The following is a 25,781-nucleotide window of genomic DNA, read 5'->3' on the forward strand; positions in this document are numbered from 1 at the left end:
TTTAAAGAGGTCCATCCATGTTCAACCCAATGTTCCATCCTAGTTTGTGCTCAATAGAAACACAAGAACATTGTATTCTGTTTGAAAAATACAAGAGGTGAAAGATAGCCTTAGTTTATAATTATTGATTATCATTATTAAATAATGTGTTTGTTGGGCTATGAAAGTTCTGAAAAAGTCTGCTCATTGAGTAGTTAGTTTCTATAGCAGATAAAACTGCTTTTGAAGCAGATATTAATTTTTGGTATTCTTTTCATGTAAAAGGAGGTTATATTGAAGGTTGTTTCGTAAATTTGTATGATTTAATTTGTGCTCATTTGAAGATAGTGTAATAAAGGGCTGTTCAGTAACTTTTTATAATTACTTATACAAGTAAACAACAACAAGAACAAACAAAACAATGGCAACCAGAATCGGCATCAGCCAAATTGTTTTTTCAAAAGAGCGAGTCACTATTGACTGACTACGGCTGCTTTCACACAGGCCGTTTAGTTTAGTATCCATTGGAGGGGGTTCGCCTACTGATATAGCAAAATCAACAGATTAATTGAACCTGGGTGCTGATCAAGACAACATCTGAATGAGTTCTGGTCTAAAATCTGTTCTAGTGGCAACAGTGGTGCCTTTCATCTGCAGAGAAGTTGGCTTTAATGACACTGGTAGTAAGGTGATTTCTAGGGAAGCTCTATAACATGTTTGATAAAAGGGTCTACAAATTCAAAAATCAGTAACTGGGCAAAAAAAATCGTTGGCATTGTCTGAACACTATGAAACGCATATTATCAAGGCAGCCAATGAAGTTGATTGGTGCCCATGGAGGCCGGTGGATCATGAAACCCAGCTACAATGAGCACAAGTCAGAAGTTAGACAAAGAGACGGAGGGCTCACCGGCAGACTGGACGGCCGGCCCTGCATGCTGTCCTCTTGACTGCTCTTGTTGGAAGCCATTGGCTGGTTGGAAGGAGGAGCGCTGGACTGGGAGCTAAAGGAATCCTGGGAGAGTTCCTGATTATGGGGAGAAGAAGTAGATACAACAATGGATTTCACACATGAGGGGAGAAAAAAAAAAAAAAAAAAAAAAAAAACATTACTGCTCACTGGCTTTTTTGCAAAGTAAAGCAATACCACAGATCTCCACTGGGCTGGTTAAACATAGTGTGCCGTGCCATGAGCCATCGTGATTTGAATACTTCCTGTTCAGTATGTCTCTGTCACCATAGTAGAGACACGGCATGGGAGAAGTTAACCTTTACTTTACAGCTATTTGCCTGAGTAGCTCACTTGTGGCTTCATCTTTATTTTATCTTTGTGTTTTATCACCAAAGATAAAATACAACAACCTCAAATGACCAGCAAAGCTTCTCTCCCATATAATCCTACTGTCCTTACTGCTCAGTTAACAAGCCTTCCAGATATTCAAACCATTTTTGGACCCGTTACGTTGTGGACAACTAAGTGCATAATGAGTTTAACCGTCAATTACGCAGTCAAATATAAACAAAAAAGGCATGAAACGAGGAGGGACAGTCGTGTGTTTACTGTGAAGCGGCCACAGACAGTTTGCATTAACATCGTTACGGAGGCATGGATGCATCTTTGCAGTACTGATTGAGTGCAGCAAACATAAAGAGCATGTGTCAGCTCAGGAACCTCCTGCTGCAAAACAGTATTTGAAACACAGATGGGGCCCCGACACATCTCATTAAAGCTACAGTGCGCTGACGGAGTTCTGGGTGGTGTTATTACCTGTGGAGGAGGCGGGAACCTCTGATATGGTGACTGTTGCTGCTGTTGTGGTGGTTGCTGAAGTGGAGGTGTCTGGGAGTAAGGTGAAGGTTGACCCTGCTGGCCGTGACCTGGAGGTTGCTGGGCTTGAGGAGGCGGACCTCCTGGTTGTTGTTGCTGCTGTTGTTGTTGTTGTTGTTGTTGTTGCTGCTGCTGCTGCTGCGCCTGTTGCTGCTGCTGCGCCTGTTGTTGTTGTTGTTGTTGTTGCTGCTGCACCTGTTGCTGCTGCTGTTGTTGTTGTTGTTGTTGTTGTTGTTGCTGTTGTGGTTGCGGAGGCCCTTGCTGCGGCTGCTGCGGGGTTTGCTGCTGTGGTGGTTGCCCCGGTCCAGGGGGCTGTTGGTACCCAGGCTGCCCCTGAGGGCCCTGCTGACTTTGTGGACCCGGTCCCTGCTGCTGCTGTTGGGGCTGCTGCGGCTGCTGCTGCTGCTGCTGCGGCTGCTGCTGCTGCTGCTGTTGCTGGGGCGGGACGTAGGGTGGCTGTCCTGGCTGAGACTGTGGGGGCTGACTATAAGGAGGCTGACCTGGAGAAGGACCGTGTGGACCTTGGGATTGTTGGTAGGGGGGTCCAGGCTGCCCGTGTTGGCCAGTGGGCTGCGCTGGGTGGCCCTGTTGGGGGTAGGGAGCTCCAGAGCTGCCCTGGGGTTGACCGGAGTACGGAGGCTGTTGCTGGCCGGGGTGAGGGGGCGCCGTGCTGACCATAGTAGCCCTGGCTCTGCTGGCTGTAGCCACCTGGCCCCTGTTGGCCATAGGCTGACATCTAGATGTGAAAACAGAGAGATCGGTCAAGATCAACACTAGATCACCTTAAAAAGGAGAACAGAACAGAGATGCGAGTAAATATAACCCAACAATCCTTTTTTACTGAGATTTTACTTCAGGTTTACTATCCCGAGCCTCTCTGTGGAACCCCAATCACTCCCTGAATACAATCTGTGCACTGACAGGATCCTTTTTAACCCTGTAAGAAATATATAAAAACAACCCAATATCATAAGTAACTTCTTTATTTTCTTTTTTTTACCATTCATTCTCAGCGGAGTAATCAGAGCATCTCTTTTATCTTACTCAGATTAAAAGCGAGAGCCAACTGTTCCGTCTGAGAGGTGCGAGCGTGCTCCTCGCTATAACCAGATCAGTCAAAAGTGTTGGAATTCAGGAGTGTATCGCTTCAAATTACAGCTGTGAAAATAAAAATTGAGTTCTGACTTCATCTCCTTGAACTTCAATATGAAGCTCTTCATATTCTACCCGATTCCTGCGCGCCAAAAGCCTTTCAATACAGCGATTTTGTTTCATTACCCTCAAGGAGCATGGAAGGAAAAAGCGCTGACCTTGTGAGGAATAACAGTAATAAAAAATAAAAAAAAAGAAGAGGGGAAAAAAAAAAGCCACGTGTTATTTTCCTTTTTTTTTTCGTCTGAGGGGTTGTTTTCAGCTACTCAAGAAATTCAAAGAAAATACGAGACAGCAAAAGGATGGCCACACATTTAAAAACAACGTGAAGTGGCTGTATTGCATCTGTCTGACAAAGGGAGGGAAGCCGTTTTTCTTCTCTGCAGGGCACTTATCAAGTCCATGGTCAGACACCAGGCAGGCCAGTATGAGATAATCACGCCACACAATGGGCACAAGACCACAGACAGCGAATGAGGAAGAAAAGGCTTCACTCTACGGGATTCCCTGCATGCATTTGTCTGTTAAGGCCGACCGCCTGGCTGAGAGAGGTTAAGGGGTCTTATTCCAAGCTCAGAGTAAGTAGCTACGGAAAACTATGTTTGCTGTTTTCGATTGGACGACGCCGTCAGAAAGTGCTGCCCACTGCGCCCCGAACACACAACCTGAAGCTTTGCAGTTGGAAGTTTTACTTTTGAGGGAGAAAAAATAAACCTGATGGTGAAGAATTGATGGCTTGTGCTTTTCAAGTCTGTTCTTCTAAGAGATTTTCTTCAGTTGATTTTTTGGTTCCAGGTGAAAAAGGATGCTACATTTATTTTGGTTTTGTTTGGCTCCCCCAATTATCGACTAAAACACTGATACTCCATCTAAAGATAAAAAAGGGGGGCGCTTTTTTCAGGCTCCTTATTTAATGAAATGCAAAATGAAACATTACTGGTCGTTAAGCTAACAAAAAAACTTCACTTTTGTCATGCTTTCTTTTTTTTTTTTTTTTTTTTAAAGATGGAACTACAAGATAACTCTAAAATTTTAATTCAAGATGAAATCATGGCTAAAAATCAACCCAATCATGTACCCAGCACACTTAATGTGAAAATCTTTTTGTATTCCGTGTCTATATGTTGTTCTGATGTGGTTGTGGTATGGGGCATTTGTACTGTTTTGTGCTTTTATGCAAACATTTTCTGATGTGTTTCAGTGCTCTGCTTCCTGCCCGGGGACTACTGATGTGAATTAGCTTATAGCTAAGCCTTGTACAGCTAACAAGCTATTCACTGTCCATAAATAAAATAAAATAAATCTATGATGCTCTACTGTCTTCTCGACCAGAGAGACTGCAAAGGAATAGTTAAACAAACTGGATATACCCTTATTTGCTTTATTGCTGCTAGTTAGATTTGAGGATATAAATTAAACTACAGCAAGCAGCTTGTTAGTTTAAAGAAAAAAAACCAGAACAGAGTTAGCAGTTTCCCCTGTTTTCAGTCTATGCTATGCTAAGATAACAGTCTTGTAGCTCCAACTTTCTGACAGATAACCAACAGATTACAGTGCTATCGATTTAATCATCCGACACTTGGCAGGTAAAGGAATGAGCGCATTACCCAAAATGACAAACTAAAGCTTTAAATACAGCTACATCCATCAGCTCCTCCTCGAGCTAAAAGCATGATGTGCCTTCTTTTTTTTTCTCAGGCTGGACTGATTACACCCGGCATATCTTGAGTTGCTCACTATCAACAATTAACTGGCTTTGGACGCCCGCAAACTTCCCCCTGCGCACAACTTCCTATGAGTTCACCTCATTCAGTCACTTCATAATAATAACAATAATAATAATAATAATAATAATTAAGCCTTTATTAGTCCCACAATGGGGAAATTACAATTCTCTGCATTTGACCCATCCCGGAGGAGCAGTGGGCTGCTAAGAAGCGCCCGGGGAGCAACTCGGGGTTAGGTGTCTTGCTCAAGGACACCTCGGCATTCCTGTAGCAACAGGTCACAGACCAAAGATACGCTCTACTGCCTCAACCAACGGGAATACAAAAATACTTATTAACTTGTGGGCTAGACTTTAAACCGAGCCCTGCATCATGACTAAGTACCACAGAAACTCAAAACGTTTTCATAACCGACTGGTTTAACCTTATTTAGACTTTACGTGATGCCAGCCCACAATTTTTTTTCAGCTCACCCAGCAGCACCAGGCGTGGTGTTGGTTTGCCACCCTGCCAATATTGAACAGTATTTTCTACTGAAAGGGTTGGTCAAATCACAATTCACATTCTCATTACATAAGGAAGTACCTCATTATTTGGTTGTTTTCATGAAATGTTGTCAATGACAAAACATAAATCTCCTGAAGTTACAATGAGAAATGCCAGGATGGTCATCTAATTGCATCATCACTGACCTGCTGTCCGTACTGCATGCCGCCCATAGCGCCCGGTGTCCGGTTCTGCATCGCCATAGGATATCTCTGAGGGCCCGGAGGTCCGTAGCCCTGACCCGGGTAGGAGCCTCCCTGTTGGGGTCCGGGCCCCGTGGGAGCCCCTTGCTGCTGCTGGGAGTAGGGGTTTGGTCCTCCATATTGCTGCCCACGCATCTTCCCGACCTGGTCCATTGGGCTTGGAGGCTGGAGGACACACAGGGGGAATTTGCAATGTTTCAATGAGCTAAAACAGTGGATGGATAGACTGCCAATTATGGCTTTGAGGTAATTATTGATTTTGGGGTTTATAGTCATTGTGTGGTTCTGTTGACCTTATGAAATTGTGCAGTCACACACCCTAAGAAGTTATATAAAGCACAGTGATGTAACAAAAACTGTATATAATCCAGTGACGCAACAGGAAAACGTGAGTTTTTAGTGGATTTTCTTGAAAAGGCATTACTCAGCAATGAGCACAAACGAAGCATTGTCTCTTAAAACCAGTCACAGTATTAATCACGCAAATATGGAACAAAAAGGGGGAGGTAAAAAAAAAAAAAAAAAAACAGTAGTGGATTTACTTTCCTACTAGAAAGGGAAAAAATTGGCCATGAATGAATGAATGAGCCCACTACATCCGCCAGGAGCGTTTCCCTGCCCAGGAGATCATTGTGCCAGTGGGTGGATACTGTTACGGCGGAGACGTCGGGGAGGGTTTCTATGAAAATACGCTTAAGGATGTGGAAGTGTCTGCGGTGGCTGGAGCGGGCCCACCCCTCAGCTGGAGCCACGTCAGGATGGAGGCCGGGGTAGTTGTGATGCTGGTGAGGGGGGCGGGCTGACCTTGGCCCGGCTTGGACTCGGGGAGATCCACATGGTCCGGGCAGGCAATGTTACTGGGCCAGACGGACTTTTTGGCCCGTAGAGCAGAGCAAGAGAAGTGGGGGGGGGGTCATAATGAGGTAGCCTCGCCTGTCAACAGCTGGAGCCAAGGTCATTAAGTGCCTGATGCTGTTTGTGTACATAAGAGATGAGCTTGGTGGAATCCCCCCAAACACAACATCCCTCCAGTGTAACAAAAAATAAATACAATATATATATATATATATATATATATATATATATATTACTGGTCATCCCCTAGAAAAACATTTTTAAGTAAACAAAATTAAAGCCATGTCTGCCTGGTTGGCGCAATGTAATGCCATCAGCTCATCCCACCGCTGGCAGCCCGTGTGTGTTCCCATGAAACCCACCGCAGCGGCGTCTGAAAAATACGCGCCACAATGGGGTCTTTGAAGTAGCAACACCTCCCGGCCCAGCTGACCTCGGGCCGCAGACACAAAGCTTTCATTGCTTCCCACGGTTATTAATCTGTGTGCGTGTTGGGTTTTTTTTTTTTTCTCCCACCAAAAAAAAAATAATAAAAAAACTATTTTCCTTGGTTAAGGGAGACAACCGCCGGGGCTATTTATAGCCAGCGAGACGGAGAGGGCAGTCTGCCGAAAATGTAACAGGTCCCAGCTGCACTGCTGTTTGAACCCGGGCCAGGCCTTGCTCTTCCTGGGCTTTAATAAAGCAGCAGGCTTTGGCACTCTATGAATGACAGTGCTGCAATGAGAGAGAGAGAGAGAGAGGGGGGGGAGGTCAGGTGGGGGCGGCTCAGCAGGAGAGTGGTATGTGTGTGTGTTGGGGGGGGGACTGTAGGTGTTTCGGGTGGAGGGTGGGGTGGGGTGGATCAACAGGCTGTCAGTGGCCGGTCAACCGGCATTATCCAAGATTACATATTCATATTCCACTCCAGGTTTTCCCTCAAGCCTCCCCCAGGCCACACTCTCCTGAGCTCCTCCAGGTTCAGGAGAGTATGTGTGTGTAGTATGCTCTGTTATGTTGTGTGTGTGTGTGTAGAGGGGAGTGTGTGTGTGTGGGGGGGGGGGGGGGTGTTACTACGCTCCCAAGGGTCATTACCAGCTGCACCGTGGGGGTAGAGGTAACAGGCCCCGGTGGGCACTCTCCAGTGACCTCTAATGCACTTTTAACCCCGGCCTGCAAGGAAGGACACTATCTATCCCTCCCTCCCTCCCTCCCTCCCCCTCACCTGACATCTTGCCTTCATGCGAGTCCGTACGACCACACTGCTCAGCCTAAAAGATGAATGATGAAGCAGACACACCATCGTGCTGCTGGTTTTCAGATCCATTTCAAAACATGTGTATTTGTCCAATTATGGCCCCAAAAAAACCCAAAGAAAAACCCATCACATTCACACAAACGAAGCCGGAGCGACTTCCTACTGGGTGGAGATTCGTTGTAGCTCTTTCCTAATGAGCTGCTTAAGCGGTTAGACGGAGCCTCCTGTGTCATCTGTAAAGTGTGCAATTGAGGCCTGAATCACCGGCTAACGTCCTCCGATCCACATGAAAAATGACCGGTGTGCTAACAAACTACAGAACGGCAACACTAAAAAGGTAAAAATCTATTTCTCATTTAGACAAAAATCTCCCACCGATGACCGAGCCATGAAACAATCAACCTTTTTTTTTTTTCTTCACCAATTTCGGTCGATATTTCACCAGCGGTGGGAATATGTCTTCGCCGGTCCGCGTTACCTGCTTTTCCATTAAGAAAGCCTGACAGCTCAGGCCTCTCGGCCCAGCAGGGAGAGAGCTGGAAAGTACAGCTCGACTACAATCAGGGTTTCCAGCTCCCAGAGCCACGTGGAGAATCAGTGCTGACGTTCACAAAAAACCAAACCACTTGACTACCTCTATCATGTCTTAACAGCCACTCTAAAAAGATGGAGATTGTAGTCGTCTGACAAGGTGATCAGAATGGGGAAAAAAATATATTTAGCCACTACTATTCAAATTAACGGAACTTGTTTCTATATAACCGCAACAATTCAGCAATAAACTTACTTGCCTATGTCATGCAATGTCATTCATAACATGTCACAATAGCTTTAAAGGTTTGTGTTCTGCAGCTCAGTGTAAATCCTAAGAATCCAGGATGTAAAACCTGCACGAGAGGTCTTGTTCTTTTTTTACTCCTCGACCTCATTCGATCATGTTAACACATCTGTGTGCTGCAGGCTGGGATATAGCCGTGGCAGGTTTACTGCTCGGGCCTTCATTGATCTGTTTACAAGCATTTTTCCTCCCATTGCTTACGTTGTTCACGGCTGACACACCATTATACATCCTCCAAGATCCCAGTGAGCTTTGGTTGAGGCGTTTGTGAGTGCGCGTGTGTTTTTTAACCAAACTAAACAACTTCTTGCATGTTGTGTAAAGACGTCAGAAGGCTCTGTTCCTCTTTCTCCTAGTTTTAGAATGAGTGAAGTGAAGACCTATGGCAGCTAAATACATTTCCGCCACGTTGTTCCACAAGTCTCAGCTAATTCACAACCAATTTAACTTTTAAAATATATTTTATTTCCAAATAAACGGCCCAACGGAGGGGTGAAAACATATTTTCTGTCCATTGATTTTCATTTGAATAAGATTCATCTACTTTATCGTTAGCTTTATGGCTACCGCTAGCTGCCTGGCTAACGTTACTTTCCACAGCAAGAAACCAGCGTAAGAATACCAAAGTCAGAAAGACACATCATGTCAGCATCAACATCTCAACATGCATGTAGTCACAGTCCAAAGCATGCAGTGTGTTATGGTACTTTATGTTTGCCTAACAGTTGCTGAAAATTAGCAGAATTTGATATTTCCAGAAAGTCCAGTGAGTCGTTCCCGGAGTAACTTCTCACTTTAGCATAGCAAAACAAAACAAGCTAACAACCTGGATTTTTTTTGTCCAATTTAAAAGCAACACTGTAATTTCTATGAAATAACCATGTATTATATTTCCTTCTTTTTCAAATAGACCTACGTAAATCAAAAAAACATTAGTAAATTGGCAAACTTTTTTTGCTTAAGGTATATTAGAAAAATTTGGCAGCATAATTCCAGAATATGAATATTACTTCTTGGGCTTATCATTATAAAATGCATTTGACTTAAAAAAAAAAAAAAAAAAAAAAAAAAGTATTTACTTATGATGCATAGGCAGACACAGACACACACAGACACAGACACACACACACACACACACACACAAAAGGCATGTGGAAACAAAACATCTGCAACAACCCACTCATTTGTTTCTCAAACCGTCTCAGCTGAACGGCTAATTTCACACCAAAAGGTTAATGGTATATTTTGATAGATATTAGTTAGGAAGTTCATTCAGTGTACAAAATATCCAATACTGGGGGTTTTTTCGGCAACATTTTCCCTGCCCCCACTTGTAAAAAAAAAAAAAAAAAAAAAAAAAAAAAAAAAAAAAAGCAAATTATAAATGAAAAATATTATGTTTCCTCAATAACTTTAATTAAGAAACAGACTTCTATAATTTAAACTGCAGGATAGCATCAAACATACAACCATCAACTTCTATTAAAAACCTTTCAAAGGAATCAAATATAGGGATAACCAACTTATAAATGTCCGTTCATTCTACTCAGCTGAAACAGATTCATGACAAACTTTCCACAGACAGCGACAGAGTCTCAAATACACACACTGGTTGGCAACCTCACTGCACTCTCTCACTCTCTCTCTCTCTCTTTTTCTGCTCAGTCATCTAATCAATTTCTGAAGGAAACTCTTCCCCTCCCTTTTTTTTCCCTCTTCTCCATTAAAAAATAAATAAATAACCACAATTACCACATGGCTAATCTGCATAGAGGGAAAGCCAGAGCACTCTTGGCAGAAGAGGTTGAACCGAGTATATTGTGTCATGACTGCGCTGCTGGTGGATATAGCAACTATTCAAAACTGTGTGTGTGTGTGTGTGTGTGTGTGTGTGTGTGTGTGTGTGTGTGTGTGTGTGTGTGTGTGTGTGTGTGTGTGTGTGTGTGTGTGTGTGTGTGTGTGTGTGTGTGTGCGACATGGGGATAGGGATTTGTAAGGGGTTGGGGAGGGTGGGGCGGGTCTGGAGCAGTGCCTGAGAGCGGGACTGGAGTACACGGGGCCGAGCGGAGCAGATGGACCGGGGGGACGGACGATAAACAACTGCTGCTAATTTAATCCGCCACACGGCCACATGGCCTCGGCTCGGCGCACACACACCATTGTTCTGCGTTAAAGCCCTTTGACACACAACCGCGCTAACACACGCACACACACACACACACACACACACACACACACACACATCACATGTCAGAGAGGGACAGGATGTCTTACACTTAACCGCCAATGTCAACTTAAAGGGGTGAGATATGCGTCTAAGAGCAAGTGAGAGGGAGTCTGAGCACTGTGTTACCGACCAGTATGACCAGTCTGTAACCGTTTAAGCACGGAACGCGGAAATTAAGGGTTATGTACTTTTTGCTCCTCGGACACTTTCCCCGCTGACTTTTTTTCAGCTGTCAAGTTTACACATAAAGACGTAAAAGTAGACTAACTTTAAACTGAATGTAGTCGTAGATTCTCTTCAGAGAAGATTCACCTTCAATGTCTTGTGAGAACACTTTAGAGCAAGACATACAAATTATTTGTCAACGGTACAAAACTTTAAGACGAAAGAACTTTAATGGGTTAGTGAATTATATCAAACTATTTATTATTTTTGCCTTAAAGGCGACTTTATTGATTACTTTATTTAAAAAAAAAAAAAAATAGTAATTTTCTGTTGGTAAACTGTTCCAGTGCTGTTCTTTACTTATTCTTAGATCAGACAGTTCCTGATCTCATGGCGGTTAGGTGCGGAACAGAATTTTTTATTCCAATATTTATTACAGTGTTTAGATAACATTTAACTTTTAAGAAGATTGACTATTTTGATTAATAATAAAATAAATACAAAAAAAGTTTCATTCAAAGTTGTATCAAAACACTATTGTTTTAATACCAGAACTAATACTCTAACTAATGTGAATTAATTTTACACTTCAGCACCGGCAGGCCACTTTTACCAACTTCTACATAACTAATGACAAAATCCTAATACTTTAGTCATTTTTATCGTTCATATTGCACATAACACACCAAAATGCACAGAGCAAACACACAGCGGAGTCCCAGCAGCAACAGCAGTGAGCTACTCTTACTGTTCACAGCATTAAAACATCTAGACTACTTGACCAACTTAGCTTTTAAAGAATTCTCTAGTATCCAACTATAAATAGCCAACTGGTGTAGCTGGGTAAAGATCTGTACTTCAGAACCAGAGTCAACAGGAAGCCAAGACACTATGGGGGGGGAAAACAGCCACGTTCTCAATAAAGCAATTAATCTGATTTCCCACTGAATCAATCCGAGAAGTTACCACTTCTGCATGACTGTGGATTAAAGCGTGGTGTTGTGTGGGTTGGGTATGTGGGGGTGGGGTGGGGGGGGGGGGGGCTATCCTTCGCCTGCTGGTGCCATCATCCACACCTAGCAGAGGCACCCTACTCACCCAGATGTTCACCCAGCTGTTCCAAGGAATTCAAAAAGATGTTCAGGGAGGAGCGTAACGAAGGGAACTCGCACACTCCGATGACAAAATCATCTTTCACGTCTCAGAGAGACGAGGGAGTAACCGAGGCTTTATCTGACGTTAACAAGAACAACAGAACCGACAACAAAAAGGCGATGGTTTAAAACACTACTCTGGATCTGCATGATTTAAAGATGGGGAAAAAAAAAATGCTGCTGAAATGTTCCTTTGCATTTCTGAGCACCTTAGTCCCAGCAACAAGCAGCCAAAAGGTGGTTGTCACATGTATTAGAGATGATCCCAGATCTGTTGCAAGTAGTCGCAGAACTTGTAGAGAGTGAAGAACATCCAAACAGCTGACATGTTTGCTGTTAGCTGATGAAGCACACGCACGTACAGTCAAACGTTTGGACACACACCTTCTCATTCAACTACTTTGAAGAATCTAAAATATAAAACATATTCTGGTTTGTTGAGCATTTGTTTGTTTACCACATAATTCCATATGTGTTCCTTCATAGTTTGGATGTCTTCAATATTAATCTACAATGTAGAAAAAAAATTAAAATAAAGAAAAAACATTGAATGAGAAGGTGTGTCCAAACTTTTGACTGGTACTGTATAATAAGAGGTTATTGTAGAATTGATTGAATAGATCGGCCCCGCTAATCCCCAGCTAATTCAGTCAGTATCGGCCCAATAATCGGATATCTTGTTCAGTGAATCCCCGTCTACAGGTTGCAGAAAAGTAAACACAAAAAAATAAAAATGTATAATATATAATATATTGTACATTCATTTTTGAAAAGACATCCAGTAATGTGCCACTGAAAGATGACAGAAATAAGTATTTTAGAGCAGTAAATGTATTTTAGTTAAAAATTATTAAAAAAATATTTATATATATATATTTCCTTTCTTGAATTGATTTCGTAACAATTTGACGGTGATGATTAGCACGCAAGAGTGAATATTTACTGATGAATAACAACATGGCTGCAAGCTGTTAACTGGATTCCAGCACTGTACTGACAAGCCCAGTGTGTTCTCTTAAAAAAAAAATCTCACGGAGGTTAGTTTGGAGCAGCTTGCCTGAGATCGTCCAGTTATTGCCTGAGATATATATATATATATATATATATATATATGTGTGTATTTGGAGAAAGAAAAAAAAAGAGCGCTGTCTGCTGCTGCCTGACCTGTCAGTGTGATGTTCAGGTTGGCGGTACAGGAGAGGGAACATCCGCCCGGGCTGCCGGCTGTCAACCTGTCAGGCCAAACTTATATTTCCAGATGACAGTGGCTGATTCCCAGGAGTGAGACGAGGTGAGGGGTGTTTTGGACTGGGAGCTAAGATAGAGGCTGAGAGTACGAGCCAGTGGGTATGGTACACATTGTGGTGAGAAACGGTAGCAGATGAATCAGATGCTCATCGTTAAACATTGGAGTAATGGTAAACTCTGAGTGATGTACAATCACCTGCGGACACAACAAAAACTGGAAGGTTTTATCTTCTACACTGTCGGGTAAGAAGGCGATAAATGTTCACAATAGAGCGAAAAAGAATCACCGTTTTAGAGAGAGGACAACCTTTTATAGAAAACTAGGGCATTTTTGGTAACAATCGTAATGCGACCATTGAACGGTCAATAACTAAACGCTGGCATTGAATGTCTGGTGGGATTCATACTAATAGTTACTTATTTTTTGGATGAGATTGTTCAGGATTTATATCCAAATTTTGTAAAGGGAAAAGTTAATATTTGGCATTTATCATTTTTAGGTGCTTAGATTTTCTTAAAATGAGTAGAAACAAAGAGTTTTATAAAAAAAATTGTTAGATGTCTTAATAAATGCATCATAAAAAGTATTGTTTCAGTATTTGCCACAAAACTCAGTTATAATATTGAAACATGAATGAACGACCAGCTTCTGTATTTGACTTCCTCTTCACTGCTCCTCAACCTCAACTATTTATTAAAACATCCACTTAAACTGTAATGCTCAACAGCTAATTGTTGAAATGCATTACCTTTCGCAAAAGAGTGTTTACAGTTACGGTCGGCTACCCATCCCATAATAAACAGCGGTGTGGCTTATTAAAGGCCACAATGTGAGTACAGTGCAGGACTGGCAGTGCCGCTCAGGTTACACGAGCACTTCACCAGGACCGCTCGTGGAGAGGGGGGGGGGAGAAAAAAAAAGCGGTTGTTGCTCAGCGATAAGCCACTTGCCGTGTTTAGCGGGGCAGCGACTCCTCCGTCAGCGTCGGAGGGTAAGACAGTGATCTGTTGCATCACGTTGCCGGGGCTCGGGCTCGGCTCGCGCTGCCGGGAAAAAAGGGGATGCTTATTCAGGCTGACCATTGGCACCCTGGACGACCCATTACGATAAGTGTGTCACTCACTACCAAGCCAAAAATACCCTGGCTACTGAATGAGGCGAAGCCACTTAAGGACCTGGCTGGGTCAATGACTGCCTCATGGTTAGAGTCACAACTCTGACACTGACGTCAGACACACCACTCTGCAAACACACACACACTTACACGCACACACTCGGCCAGAGGAAAACATGCTCGGTCATAATCTGACTCACAGACTAGTTATTTAAATAGAATATTAAATGTACGCATTACAGCAGCGCTGACAGCTTTTAATTTCCAACATGTTTCAGGCCTTGTTTAAAAAAAAAAAAAAAAAAAAAGCAAAAGAGCGTCAGACTGAACTGGGCTGGAGAGTTTATGTTAATTTGAACTCTTCCTTCAGGTTAAGAGAGAGGAAATATGCAAACAACAGTTATTGCTTTTTCTACAGGCATACCGCCACACTTTCAAGTTTCACAATAAGAGTCCAAAGTTAGCACCCGACAAGCAGCAAATACTGTTCAAATGTGTCTTTGGTGCATAAAATACTGTCATCTGCCACACAAGCCATAAACAATGGAACTAAATAGCCTTTTTGCTGTAGCTTTTGTCCGTGTAACTTTGTCCCTGCTGACCACAGGCTGTTCTTTTTTCTTTTTTTTTTAAATCCATGAGCCGACCAAATCAAAACAAAACAATGGCTCCATATCAATCAGGCTGCTAACTGGACGCCTGCTATACTGCAGTACAGAGAGAGGTGGTATTTATATTTGTGTAAACAATGGCCTCATTCTATGAAAAATGTGCATTAATTATTTAGGCCAGTTAAAAATAAGTGGCGCTGGCACGTATACGTTGATCTAAAGAGCTGGAAAGTTCATTTTTGGACGGAACCGTTTCCAAGTTGGACTCAAGCTGTGAAAAATGAGTATTATAGTTTTGCAACTAATCACTACGTTCATTGTCGACCTTTATTTTGTTTTAAATGCGTCAAAAAAGTTGCCCCTAATAAGTTTTATCTGACCAAGAGCCAAAAAACCCAATTCAATTTGAGGTCCCAATTAAGGATCATTTTCCTTATTGATTAGCATACCTTTCATTTTCGTGATTGATCGTTTGGTCAATAACCTAGTTATAAAATAGTGAAAAGTTACAATATCTTATTTTGACCAGTGATGTCTTGGACAACCTTTTTGCTTATCAGGCTAAAATATCTTCACATATTGATTGAACAAGGCTAACTTATCATTGATTAATCCTACCATCCTTTTCTCAATTCATAGATCAGTCCATGTGTTATAAAATATAACACATATAGTAATGTAAATATATATAATATATATATATATATATATATTTTTTTTCACATACACATCGATATATACACATTTATATAACTATATACCACAGAGAGCAAAGGTGAGAGCTGTATGGGAGCTGGGAGGAAGCATCATTCTTTACCCTCTAGTATCAACAACTGCACCAATTTAAAGGTTAACCACTTTATTTCATAAAAACACACGCACACGCACACACACACACACACCATACGTCATGTAAATGAAGTCTGTAGTCCCACACAGGCTCGGAGAAGGATATTACTATGCTAATCTGGAGCATTTTAGAAGGTAAATGTCAAAAGAAATGAATTACCTTTACATTCCAGCGTGCCCTGATGCAATAGCCCAAGTTTGACATTTGTCCACGGAGGAACTTGTTTTTCACTGTTTATTTTCTCTCAGTGTGTAACAGTGGGCATGCAATTATCACGATTACATTTCTCAGCCATTAAACCAAATATTTCACCAAACAAATATTGTCTGGATACAGCAACTTGCTACAGGTTTGCGGAAGTCAATAAACCCCCTGAGGAGGTTCAGTCAAATTCATCAGCATTTGCATGGCTGCAGGCTTTTCACTCTGTTGTTCAGTCATTTTCTTCTGATGTGCTCTGTATCAAACATTCATAGGGATAATTAAGGGGTCTTATGAATGATGCTACAGAGAGAAAAACAACAGTTAACTCTGGAGTTGGAAAATGAAATGCTGACATGCACAAAATATTCTGTTTTTCCCCCTATTCCAAAAAAAGACAACATTCCTACTTAGCTGTTTACATGGCGCATGAAAAGGAATATTCCATTAATATTCCTGTTAACATGCAAACTCCGATTAACATAAAAAGCACCAATGACGTACATCCTAAACTTTCATTTCCCTCCCTTTCCAACTCCAGCAGTCATGTTGCTCCTGTAGTGTGCTATTAACAGTCTGTTCTCTAGCGAAGCAGTGAAAATAATAGTTTGAAGAAGAAAGTTTTTCAAAAACTTGCAGAATGGTGAGGAGGGCAACATGACTGCAGTTGGAAAAGGATGGATATTTAAGTTTAGGATGTACGTCATTGGTACTTTTGGCGTTAATCGGAGTTTGCATGTTAACGGGAATATTAGCGGAATATTCCTTTTCATGAGCCGCGTAAACAGCATGTTGGAAAGTACTGCCTGAATAAGGCATTATTCACAATGTAGCATTTTCCGACTGAAATGTTGGACGTGCCGATATTATGCGAGTTTTGGGAGCATTCTTTGGACGTGTGTGCAGTATTCAAAATATGCGTCTCAATTAAGGGTTTGTACCACAGTCTGCAACAACTTTCCAAATGCACGAGTTCGTAATAATAGTGGAATATTGGTGTGCACGTAAACGTAGTCGCTGTCTGTGGCTGTCAGCAGGATGAACAGGGGCGACGCTAGAAAAGAAAAGACAGATTGCTGGTGACACGTGGAGTAAGAGCAGGTCAGAGGGGCTCCTGAGGCAGCGGCGCGCACGCGCACACACGCACACACACACACACACACACACACACACACACACACACTACAAACTAACTGCTGCACTTTATACACAAATACACACAGCTGTCAGGGGCAGACGAAGATCATTCACAAAAACACCCAACCCCCCCCTCCTCCCTCCCCTGGGTATCACTGACACCGTTTCTCCCACTCACACTCACACACACACACACACACAGTTGCCGGGAGGCAGCATGCTGTCCATGTGGCCTGTGGAGAATCATTACTCAGCAGTGCAGACTAAAGAGCTGAGAGTGAACTTCCTTTTTGAATGGTCGGGCTTCCTCTTCTCCACGCCACCAACCCCCACAAAGCAGAGCGTCAACAGTAGCTGGAAGTTGTTCCGTATGTTTTCTTGGAAACGTGCGTCGTGTTTACTGAACGGGGAGGGGGGAAATTCAGAGAGTGCAGAGCGAGCCATCAAAGAACAGTATTTCTCTCTCTGGCGATGGTGTACGGGTTGGTACTGCACTGTCCGGTGACGCAAGCCTTTAAGTAATAGTTTAAAAAAAAAAAGGAATATTTATGATTTTTTTTTCAAATACAATAGTTAGAAAAATGCAGGTTCATCATTTCTCAGAAGTCAACGGATGTTTCGTATTTTTTCTTAATTAATAATAACTACGATTGCGCTTTATAGGTATTTTCATCATTGATTTGGCCAGCTCTGCAGATTACTTTCACAATTCAATTGTTTAATCTATATAAAAAAAAAAAAAAAAAAAAAGGAGAAAAGTTATGAAAAAAGGGGCTCATCACAACAATTTGATGTAAAACAGAAACAGGAAATCCTTGCATTGGATGAACTGGAACCAGGAAATACTTAGCAATTACTCAACAGTTAATTAGTTAAACAATGTGTCTATTACTAAACTTTCAACAGTTGCTGATTGATTTTCTGAAGGTAGATTTATCATTGCAATATCATCACATATGATAAGAAAAAGCATCAAATCAACATATTTGAGAAGCTAAAATTACAAGATGTGCTGAAATAATTACTTTGATAAATGAATTTTTCCGATAGTCATTGTTTTTCTTATTTTTAAAATGGCACACAAATCTGTAATTCCAGTTTCTTGAATATGATGTCCTTTTTTTTGAGTAATGTGTAATAAACTAAATATCTTTGGACTGTTATTCAACAACACTAGACATTTGATGACTTTACGTTGGACTTAAAGAAATTGAGAGTTTGAGAAAGTCTGGGGGGTTTTGTTTTTTTTCAAACATTTATAGACAAATTAATTGTGGAAATAATTGCCGGATAACCCAATACTGAAAATAAATCATTGTTTGCAGCGCTTGATGACCGATTCATTTTCTGTTAAAATGTAAACATCTTTTGTCTTTGCGATGATTTCAAATCTTATGGGAGAAAACCAATTTAATTTTTGGGGAATCCCATTTTATTGTGAAAGACTTTGCTTCATGTATACAAGTATACAATACCGGTATGATCTCGAATACAATTTCCAGTATATCCTCAAACAAATGAGACATTTATCGAAGCTTTAGTATTCTCAATAGAAGCATAGTGGAATGTTTAATGCTTTAATTAAGTTTTACTTTTGATTAACAATGCAGACACACACAAGTTGCTGGCTCTGATAAATATATTCCATCTTCATAACTTCACTTCATTTTGACACAGTGAAGCTGTCATGAAACGGTTTATTTTTATGCCACTTTTCCAATTTGCAGCGGGGCTTCACTTGTACAGCAGCGGCGGAGCTCTGCGTCCATTAGCAGCCGTCACTGTAACACCCCGGGTTTGGGGATTTTTCATTAAGTTTTCAACTGTGGGACTTTTCTCAAAAGAAATATTTCCAACCGTGTCTTCGCTTATGATTTAATTCAAACTCAATTTGGGAAGTCAGCCTTGCATAGCTCAGGGGGCATCCCTATTAACTCACTCCCATGTGTGAGGCGGAGGAAAACACCTGGTGTCACACCATCCAAAGCAACCACACCACGATCCACTTCAGAGTATTTGTTTGTGTGCGAGGCATAATAAAAACCCCATAATATTAGCCCTCACCCACCACTCAATTAACACATTAATCCATCTTCAGCAGGTGGCCCCAGGCAGGTGAACGGCTCCATAAAAACCATCCATCGAATCATTACCGCCGCTACATCCGCCAATTAAAAAGGCCAATCGTGCTGCTGTTAATGAATGGAGAGTCGAGGCATTTAATAAAACTCTGCTAAAAAAAAAAATCGAGCCAGCAGCACTTATTATGGACAGCACTCCTGCAGAGGATAGCCCGTGAAAATCCCTCCAATGTTTGCAGTCAAACATCAAAACGCTTCAGACAACAGTGTGGAAACTTTTTTGCACTTCATCTTTTTGTCCATGTGGCCTGTGTGAGAGGTCATGTCCTCCAGGTACCAGGTCCAGGATTATATCCATTTAAAGTAATGTGTTCTCTGGACCTGCACCACCGACACCACAAGACAGAATTCCTGCAAAAGCCCCGGTTTATACGCGATTCAAGTTCAGCCCAATTCAGAGACACTAATGAGATCTCGACACAGCTTTATGGCCTTTGGAAAAAACACAGTTCTTCCTACCTTTTAGGTGTGCTTAACAACCAAGATGTGCAATTACACTCAGACATTCTTTTTTTACTCGCAAAATAATAAAGACTGAGCTTCTTCGGCAAATTGCAACTGTTCTGGAAGCACGTTAATTAATCTAGTTATGAAAAAGTGTTAATGAGTGTTGAGACCATTTTTTTGTTTAAAGGAAACGTAGCGTACTACAAACTATTCAAACACTGTTTTTCTACCTTAACTTATGCATGTGTGCTTTAATGGGAATACTGGGCTGTCATCTGTGACAGCAGAGTTGTTTGCATGCTACTCTCTAAAACATTTAGACGTTACAGCAAAGACAAGAGCATTTCAAGGTTCCCGAGTCTGATTTGACATCTGAAATACAAAGATATATGTCCGTCATTGTTTTGTCCATAATTTAACCAGAGATAAAGATGAAGACTTCACAGTGCTTATGCACTTTTTGAATGAGATGACTGTTGGTTTCACTTACAGAGCTGACATTTAAGAAAGGAAACAAACTTAGAAACACTGATTCTAATGAGAACAACAAATGGCTACCATTTCTTGACTAAAAACTATTAACTAAACAAATTATCTGATTAAAATAAGCCATTAGTAATAACCAATAAGACCATGAGTCTGTGATTAGAGCTGGGCAATATGGAGAAATTAAAATATCACAATACATTTCACCAAATACCTCAATATCGATATTGAGACAAAATATTTACACTATGAGATTTTTGATAAATAATCATCAGTGATGTGGATATAATGGCTAACTGGGTAAAGGCAAATAGTATAACAGTTAAAACAGATAGGTACTTTTCAGTAATACAGCCTTTAAAAACGAGGAAAAGACCACACTTATGCCATATTACAATATCCATACTCTATGACAATATTCAGTCTCATATCAAAATATCAATATAATACAGATATATTGCCCAGCCGTACCGGTGGTCTTCTCAGTAGTGTCACTAAAAGCATGGCTTAAACTGGGGTCTAGAAGAAGGGCATAATAGATAATATTGACTGAAGTGATGTGAATAAAAAAAAAAAATCCACTCCACAGCATGAAAATAGATTTTTAAAGCTTGACTGTAAAAACAAAAGTGCCTGTTTTGATCGCAAAAAAGGAGCTACAACTGAGCAAAGTGCTTCATCTGCACCAACCGAGATGCTGTTGATTTAGCCGGTTTACCTAAATTAAAGTTGAGTATGGACACTTCACTGCAGACAGAAGGTGAATAATTGAAAAAAGGAAATCAAACTTTCCCCAAAACAGCGTTTAGCGTCACTACAGAACAACACATGACATTTCTTATTTTAGATTTCATAAAAAAAATAAAAAAAATTGCTTATCATCCCGGTTGGTGAATATGATCAAGATGATGTCACAGAATATCTGAGCATTTGGGCAAAAACATTTTTGAACCTTATCCTTTTGCTGACATTTAGAAAGTGTTGTGAATGCACTGGGCAGCTTTAAGTGTCAACAGTTCACTTTTGTTGTGACACAGCAATCAGCATGTGTGAATAGTTTAAAGCAACATGTGTCGGTGTCACTTCTCTAGATGAACCGTCTGACCTTGATAACCTCTCTTTTGCTGGAAATAAATTAGCAAAGCGATGTATGTCTAAACAATAAATCAACACGTATACAGCGTTACTATGGAACAATATATGATTTTACTGTGGATCGGGATAAATAATCCTCACAATAAGTTAATTGTGATGAATTTTCATTATCGGGATAATCGTGAATATCGTCACAGGTGACCTAAAAAAAGCTGTGAAGCTAACTAGCATGGTAGAGAAATAAAAAAATAGAGGAATTGTCATGTAACAAAAAGAACAGACTGACAAAATGTTGATACTTTTACATGTATTTATCCTTTTTCTAATGCAGGGGGAGTTTACGATTTATGATTGTTGACTAAAAAAAGAATTTTAAAGAAATGTTTGTCCGGTTATGCAATATCGAATATTTGTTTCTTGAACGTAAGGTCAAGTGATGTCAGTATGTTTTAATGATAATAATAATAATAATAATAATAATAATAATAATAATAATAATAATAATAATAATGTAGGACTATTTTGAGGATTTATCAGAATCATATCCTTAAATCACAATTATTTTGGCCAGGTTAATTGTGACATGAAGTTTTCATATCATCCAATGCCTATAAGCATAACATTTGTCATGATAGTTTGATCATCTTTGATTAGCAGATGCCTCGAGCAATGTTTGCAAAAAATTGCAGAAACATGCAATGCCCAAATTATTTGCAATAGAGAAAAATGCATTCAAAAATGTCACGAAGAGAAGTGAATAAAATCTCTTCTTTGGGCCAAAGTGAAATGGAAAGCACATTTCTTTCCAAAAGGAATTACATACTCAATTTTGGACAATGCTGTGTGTACAGAACATCGTCACACTTACCCATATCATCTAGATTATATATCAATTGTTATTTCCGTTAAAAGTCCCACTACATCCTTCACATATGTTGCCTATAAACACATATGACATTAGGCAATGACTTAATTGTAGAATAACAACACTACACATGTGGCTGTTATCAGGGAGAGAAAGATAGATAGAGATAGATAGAGAGAGAGAGAGAGATAGAGATATATATATATATATATATATATATATATATATATATATATATATATATATATATATATATAGAGAGAGAGAGAGAGAGAGAGAGAGAGAGAGAGAGAGAGAGAGAGAGAGAGAGAGAGAGAGAAGTAGGTAAGCACTGTTGACATGGTAACACTCTCAGCATGTGGAAGCAAATGAAGCTACTGTAACCTGCCGAAAAAAAGGAAAGAAAAAAAAAAAACACAGTGACACTCTGTTGACACCTCGGTTGCTTGTAAACACAACTGTAGCCAGTCCAACCCTCGCATGTGGCCACAAGGCATTGGAGCGCACAAGTCTCCTCACCTCCTGATCTGGAAGCAGTGGAGAACACAGTTGTACAACGAGGCTCAATGGCCACACCTACTCTATCTGCTGTACCAGAGTCAGCCAACTTGAACGAGCAGTGCACACAGTGTACCCAACAGCAACAGCAACAAAAAAAAAAAAAAAAAAAAAATAGAAAACTTTGAGGAGCATGTCTGAGGTCAGTGGCTAAAAAAAATGGCAGTAAGAGATGTGATTCAGTATGAGTGAGCTAAAGGTTTTACTCAAACAAATAAAAAAATTTAAAAAACAATGGTGGAGCTTCATGAGTACAGTCATCATGCAAATTACTGCAGTGGGTGGAACTGAACAAAATGTGTTCTCAAAAATGCTCTATATAGATACAACCAGTGAGTTAACCTTATGAAATAAAATACAATTGTTTCTGGTGTGTAGTTCTGTCGATACTAGAGAACATCCAGATGCATTTATGTAAACAAAATAAAAAATATATAAGCATATACAAAAACACTACATGAATACAATATTTTCAAAAATGAGTAAAATACACAGGGACTATGTTGTCTTGACACGGTGGAGGAACACATAAGTGGGCAGAGGGGGCTGTTTTTCTGCAGCCTCCTATTATATGCAATTATAAATGGCCGAGAGCAGAGGGATCCGGGGGAGCCAATCAGATCTCGACTCGCATGTCAACCTAAGACCAACTGTCTCCTGGCTCTGACAGCAGGATTTTTACCTCCATAATTCAAATTCCCAAAGCAAAGGCAATCTGCACTTTTTTCTTTTTTTTTTGCAACCAGGCAAGGGGGGCCCTGTGTGTTTACAAGCCGGGCACATGGTAGCACAGAGCAGCAGGGGGAAAGAAAAAAAAACCCTGTGTCAAACAACATTAATGAATGAAAAAAAAAAATAGATTACAAATGCACACTTTTGATTCCCAGAGTTATAAAACACTCAAGAGGATGCAAATTGTTGCCGTGCACTTGGACTACATGATGCATCTCCAGCTTTTGTCGTGCAGCCTTGTTTAACCGACATGAGGGGTCGTCCCCCCCCCTCCTCTTAATGATTATGCAAAATGCTATTTAACGGCCATCGAGGGCATTTGCATGTTGTTTATCAGCACTGACAGCCAGTCACACAACTTTGATAGCTCTGGTTTTTGGGGAGGGGAGCAAAAAAAAAGAAGCTTATTTTGCAGCTGGATTCCTGCAGAAATGCACTTAAATCTTATATATTCTCATCTCCCTCTGCACACACACACTTTCTCCTCACACACTCTCTGCTCTACTTAGTCAAACTCTTGCACCCTGCACACACACACACACACACACACACACACACACAACTCTGGAAGTTGTCTCCAACAGAATATGTGGCTTCTTTCTCGGTCTAAAACACTATTGCAAGGGGGGGTGGTGTTGGGAGAAAAAAGGGAGAGAGAAAGAGAGAGAGAGGCAGCCATTTTAAGAGCTCTTGCTACATAGACAATGGCTGGTCCAATGCAATGTGCAACTCTGCCTGCTGCTGCTTTTTTTTTTTTCTGGGCTATTTGGGTGACTTTAACTCGGGTTAACTGTGTCCGTGCAGTACGTGGGGTTTACCTGGTTTCTGCTGGGAGGCTGTCCAGTGTTCCCCGGGCTCATGGGAGGCTGGTGGTGGGCCCTTTGTTGCCAACCCGGATGGACCCCACCATACTGACTGCCCATGTCTCCTGGCCCTTTGCTTGTGGCTCCTTCCTGATTGTTATAGTCTCCTTGGGGGTAGTTCGGGTAGCTCCTGGCCGAGCTGGGGGATGTCAAAAGCTGATTTAAAGTTGGCGTGGATGTAGGTTGCTGCTGCTGCTGCTGCTGCTGCTGGGTCCCCATGTTATACCTCTGGTTATTATAAGAAGCAGCCATAGCAGTGGTTCCTCCTGCAGGCTGCTGCTTGCCTGGCTGCCCCCCACCAGCCGCCGGAGGCTGGTTGTTGCGCGGGGAGTTCATGGCCCCGTAGCCCTGGTAGGAAGTCCTGCTCTGGAAGGGGCTGTAGCTGTTATAATGGCTGGGGTTGGGGTTGGAGCTGGGGTTGGTGGGGTATCCGTGCTCGTGTGAGTTAGGGGGATACGGGTCCATCATGCCCGGCCCCGATGCAGCTGCCATGCCAGGGCTTTGTTGTCCGCCATGTTGATGAAAAGGAGCCCGGCTGTAGTGCTGGTTGTAGCCGTAAGGAGGTGGAGGAAAGGGGCCCGGGTGGTGGTGTCCCATCCCGGGGTGGTTATTCCCCTCGGGGCCTCCGGGATCATTCTGGGTATTATTATTCACCCTGGGCACACTCCCGTTCCCGTTCTTCATGTCGGGCTCCCCTCCTCCTCCTCCTCCTCCTCCTCCTCCTGCAGCGTCGCTCCCGTCCTGCAGCTCCTTCTGCCCGGGCGATCCACCTCCACCACCACCTCCTCCTGGTTCCTTATTTTCATGCTGCTGCTGCTGCTGCTTCTCCCCCGGTACCGACTCCTCCTGCGGGTCCCGATCCGGCTTTTTGAGTTCGGATGGCGGGCTCGTGTTGAGAGAGGCGACGCTTGTAGCGACCTGAGCGGCCATGATATCCCTCTCTCTCTCTCTCCTCCTTCTCTCTCTCTCTCTCTCTCTCTCAGCACGGAGACTCACTCACAATCAAAAGAGGAGAAAAAAAGAAAAAACCCATTGAATACAAACACAGTGACACTGGTGACCACGTACCCGCTGTCCCGGTTCATTCCCTCCCTTTTGCCCTCCGCCCGGACCCGGTATCCGGTAATCCACCGCGACTCCGGTTCAACTTAAAGAAAAAAAAAAAAAGAAAACACACATTAGATAAAAAGGGAGGAGGAGGGAGGAAAGGGGGGTAAAAAGTTTGTGGAAGAGGTTTTTTAAAAAATATATATAAATACAGAGCCGGGGAGGTGAGCTCCACCGACACTAGTGAGTGTGTGTGTGTGTGTGTGTGTGTGTGTGTGGAGGGGGGCTTCTGTTACAGAACGAGAGCGCGAGCTAGAAATCAACCAAACCAGCACGAGGCTCCGCGAGACACAGCCATCTTACCGAGCTGTCGGGCGGGAATGGAAACCCGGAGCGGAGTAGGTAGGGGATGTTGGATCCGGACTGCGCACTTTTTTTGGGGGGGGGGGGGGTGCTGGTAATAATATTGTGTGG

General features: G+C 41.9%; 1 protein-coding gene across 1 annotated transcript in view; it reads right to left on the reverse strand.

Annotated features, from left to right (window-relative positions):
• LOC129097061 (AT-rich interactive domain-containing protein 1A-like) overlaps positions 1-25,402 on the reverse strand; it is a 53,308-nt gene extending 27,906 nt beyond the window's left edge. The window contains 5 exon segments of the mRNA XM_054605764.1: positions 890-1,006; positions 1,748-2,471; positions 2,473-2,543; positions 5,379-5,600; positions 24,216-25,402. Of these exon segments, the coding sequence (XP_054461739.1) occupies positions 890-1,006; positions 1,748-2,471; positions 2,473-2,543; positions 5,379-5,600; positions 24,216-25,190 (2,109 nt within the window). The 5' untranslated portion in view covers positions 25,191-25,402.
• Positions 25,403-25,781: the final 379 nt, after the last annotated feature.

Source organism: Anoplopoma fimbria, chromosome 10 (genome assembly GCF_027596085.1).
Source record: "Anoplopoma fimbria isolate UVic2021 breed Golden Eagle Sablefish chromosome 10, Afim_UVic_2022, whole genome shotgun sequence".
Taxonomy (NCBI): Eukaryota; Metazoa; Chordata; class Actinopteri; order Perciformes; family Anoplopomatidae; genus Anoplopoma; species Anoplopoma fimbria.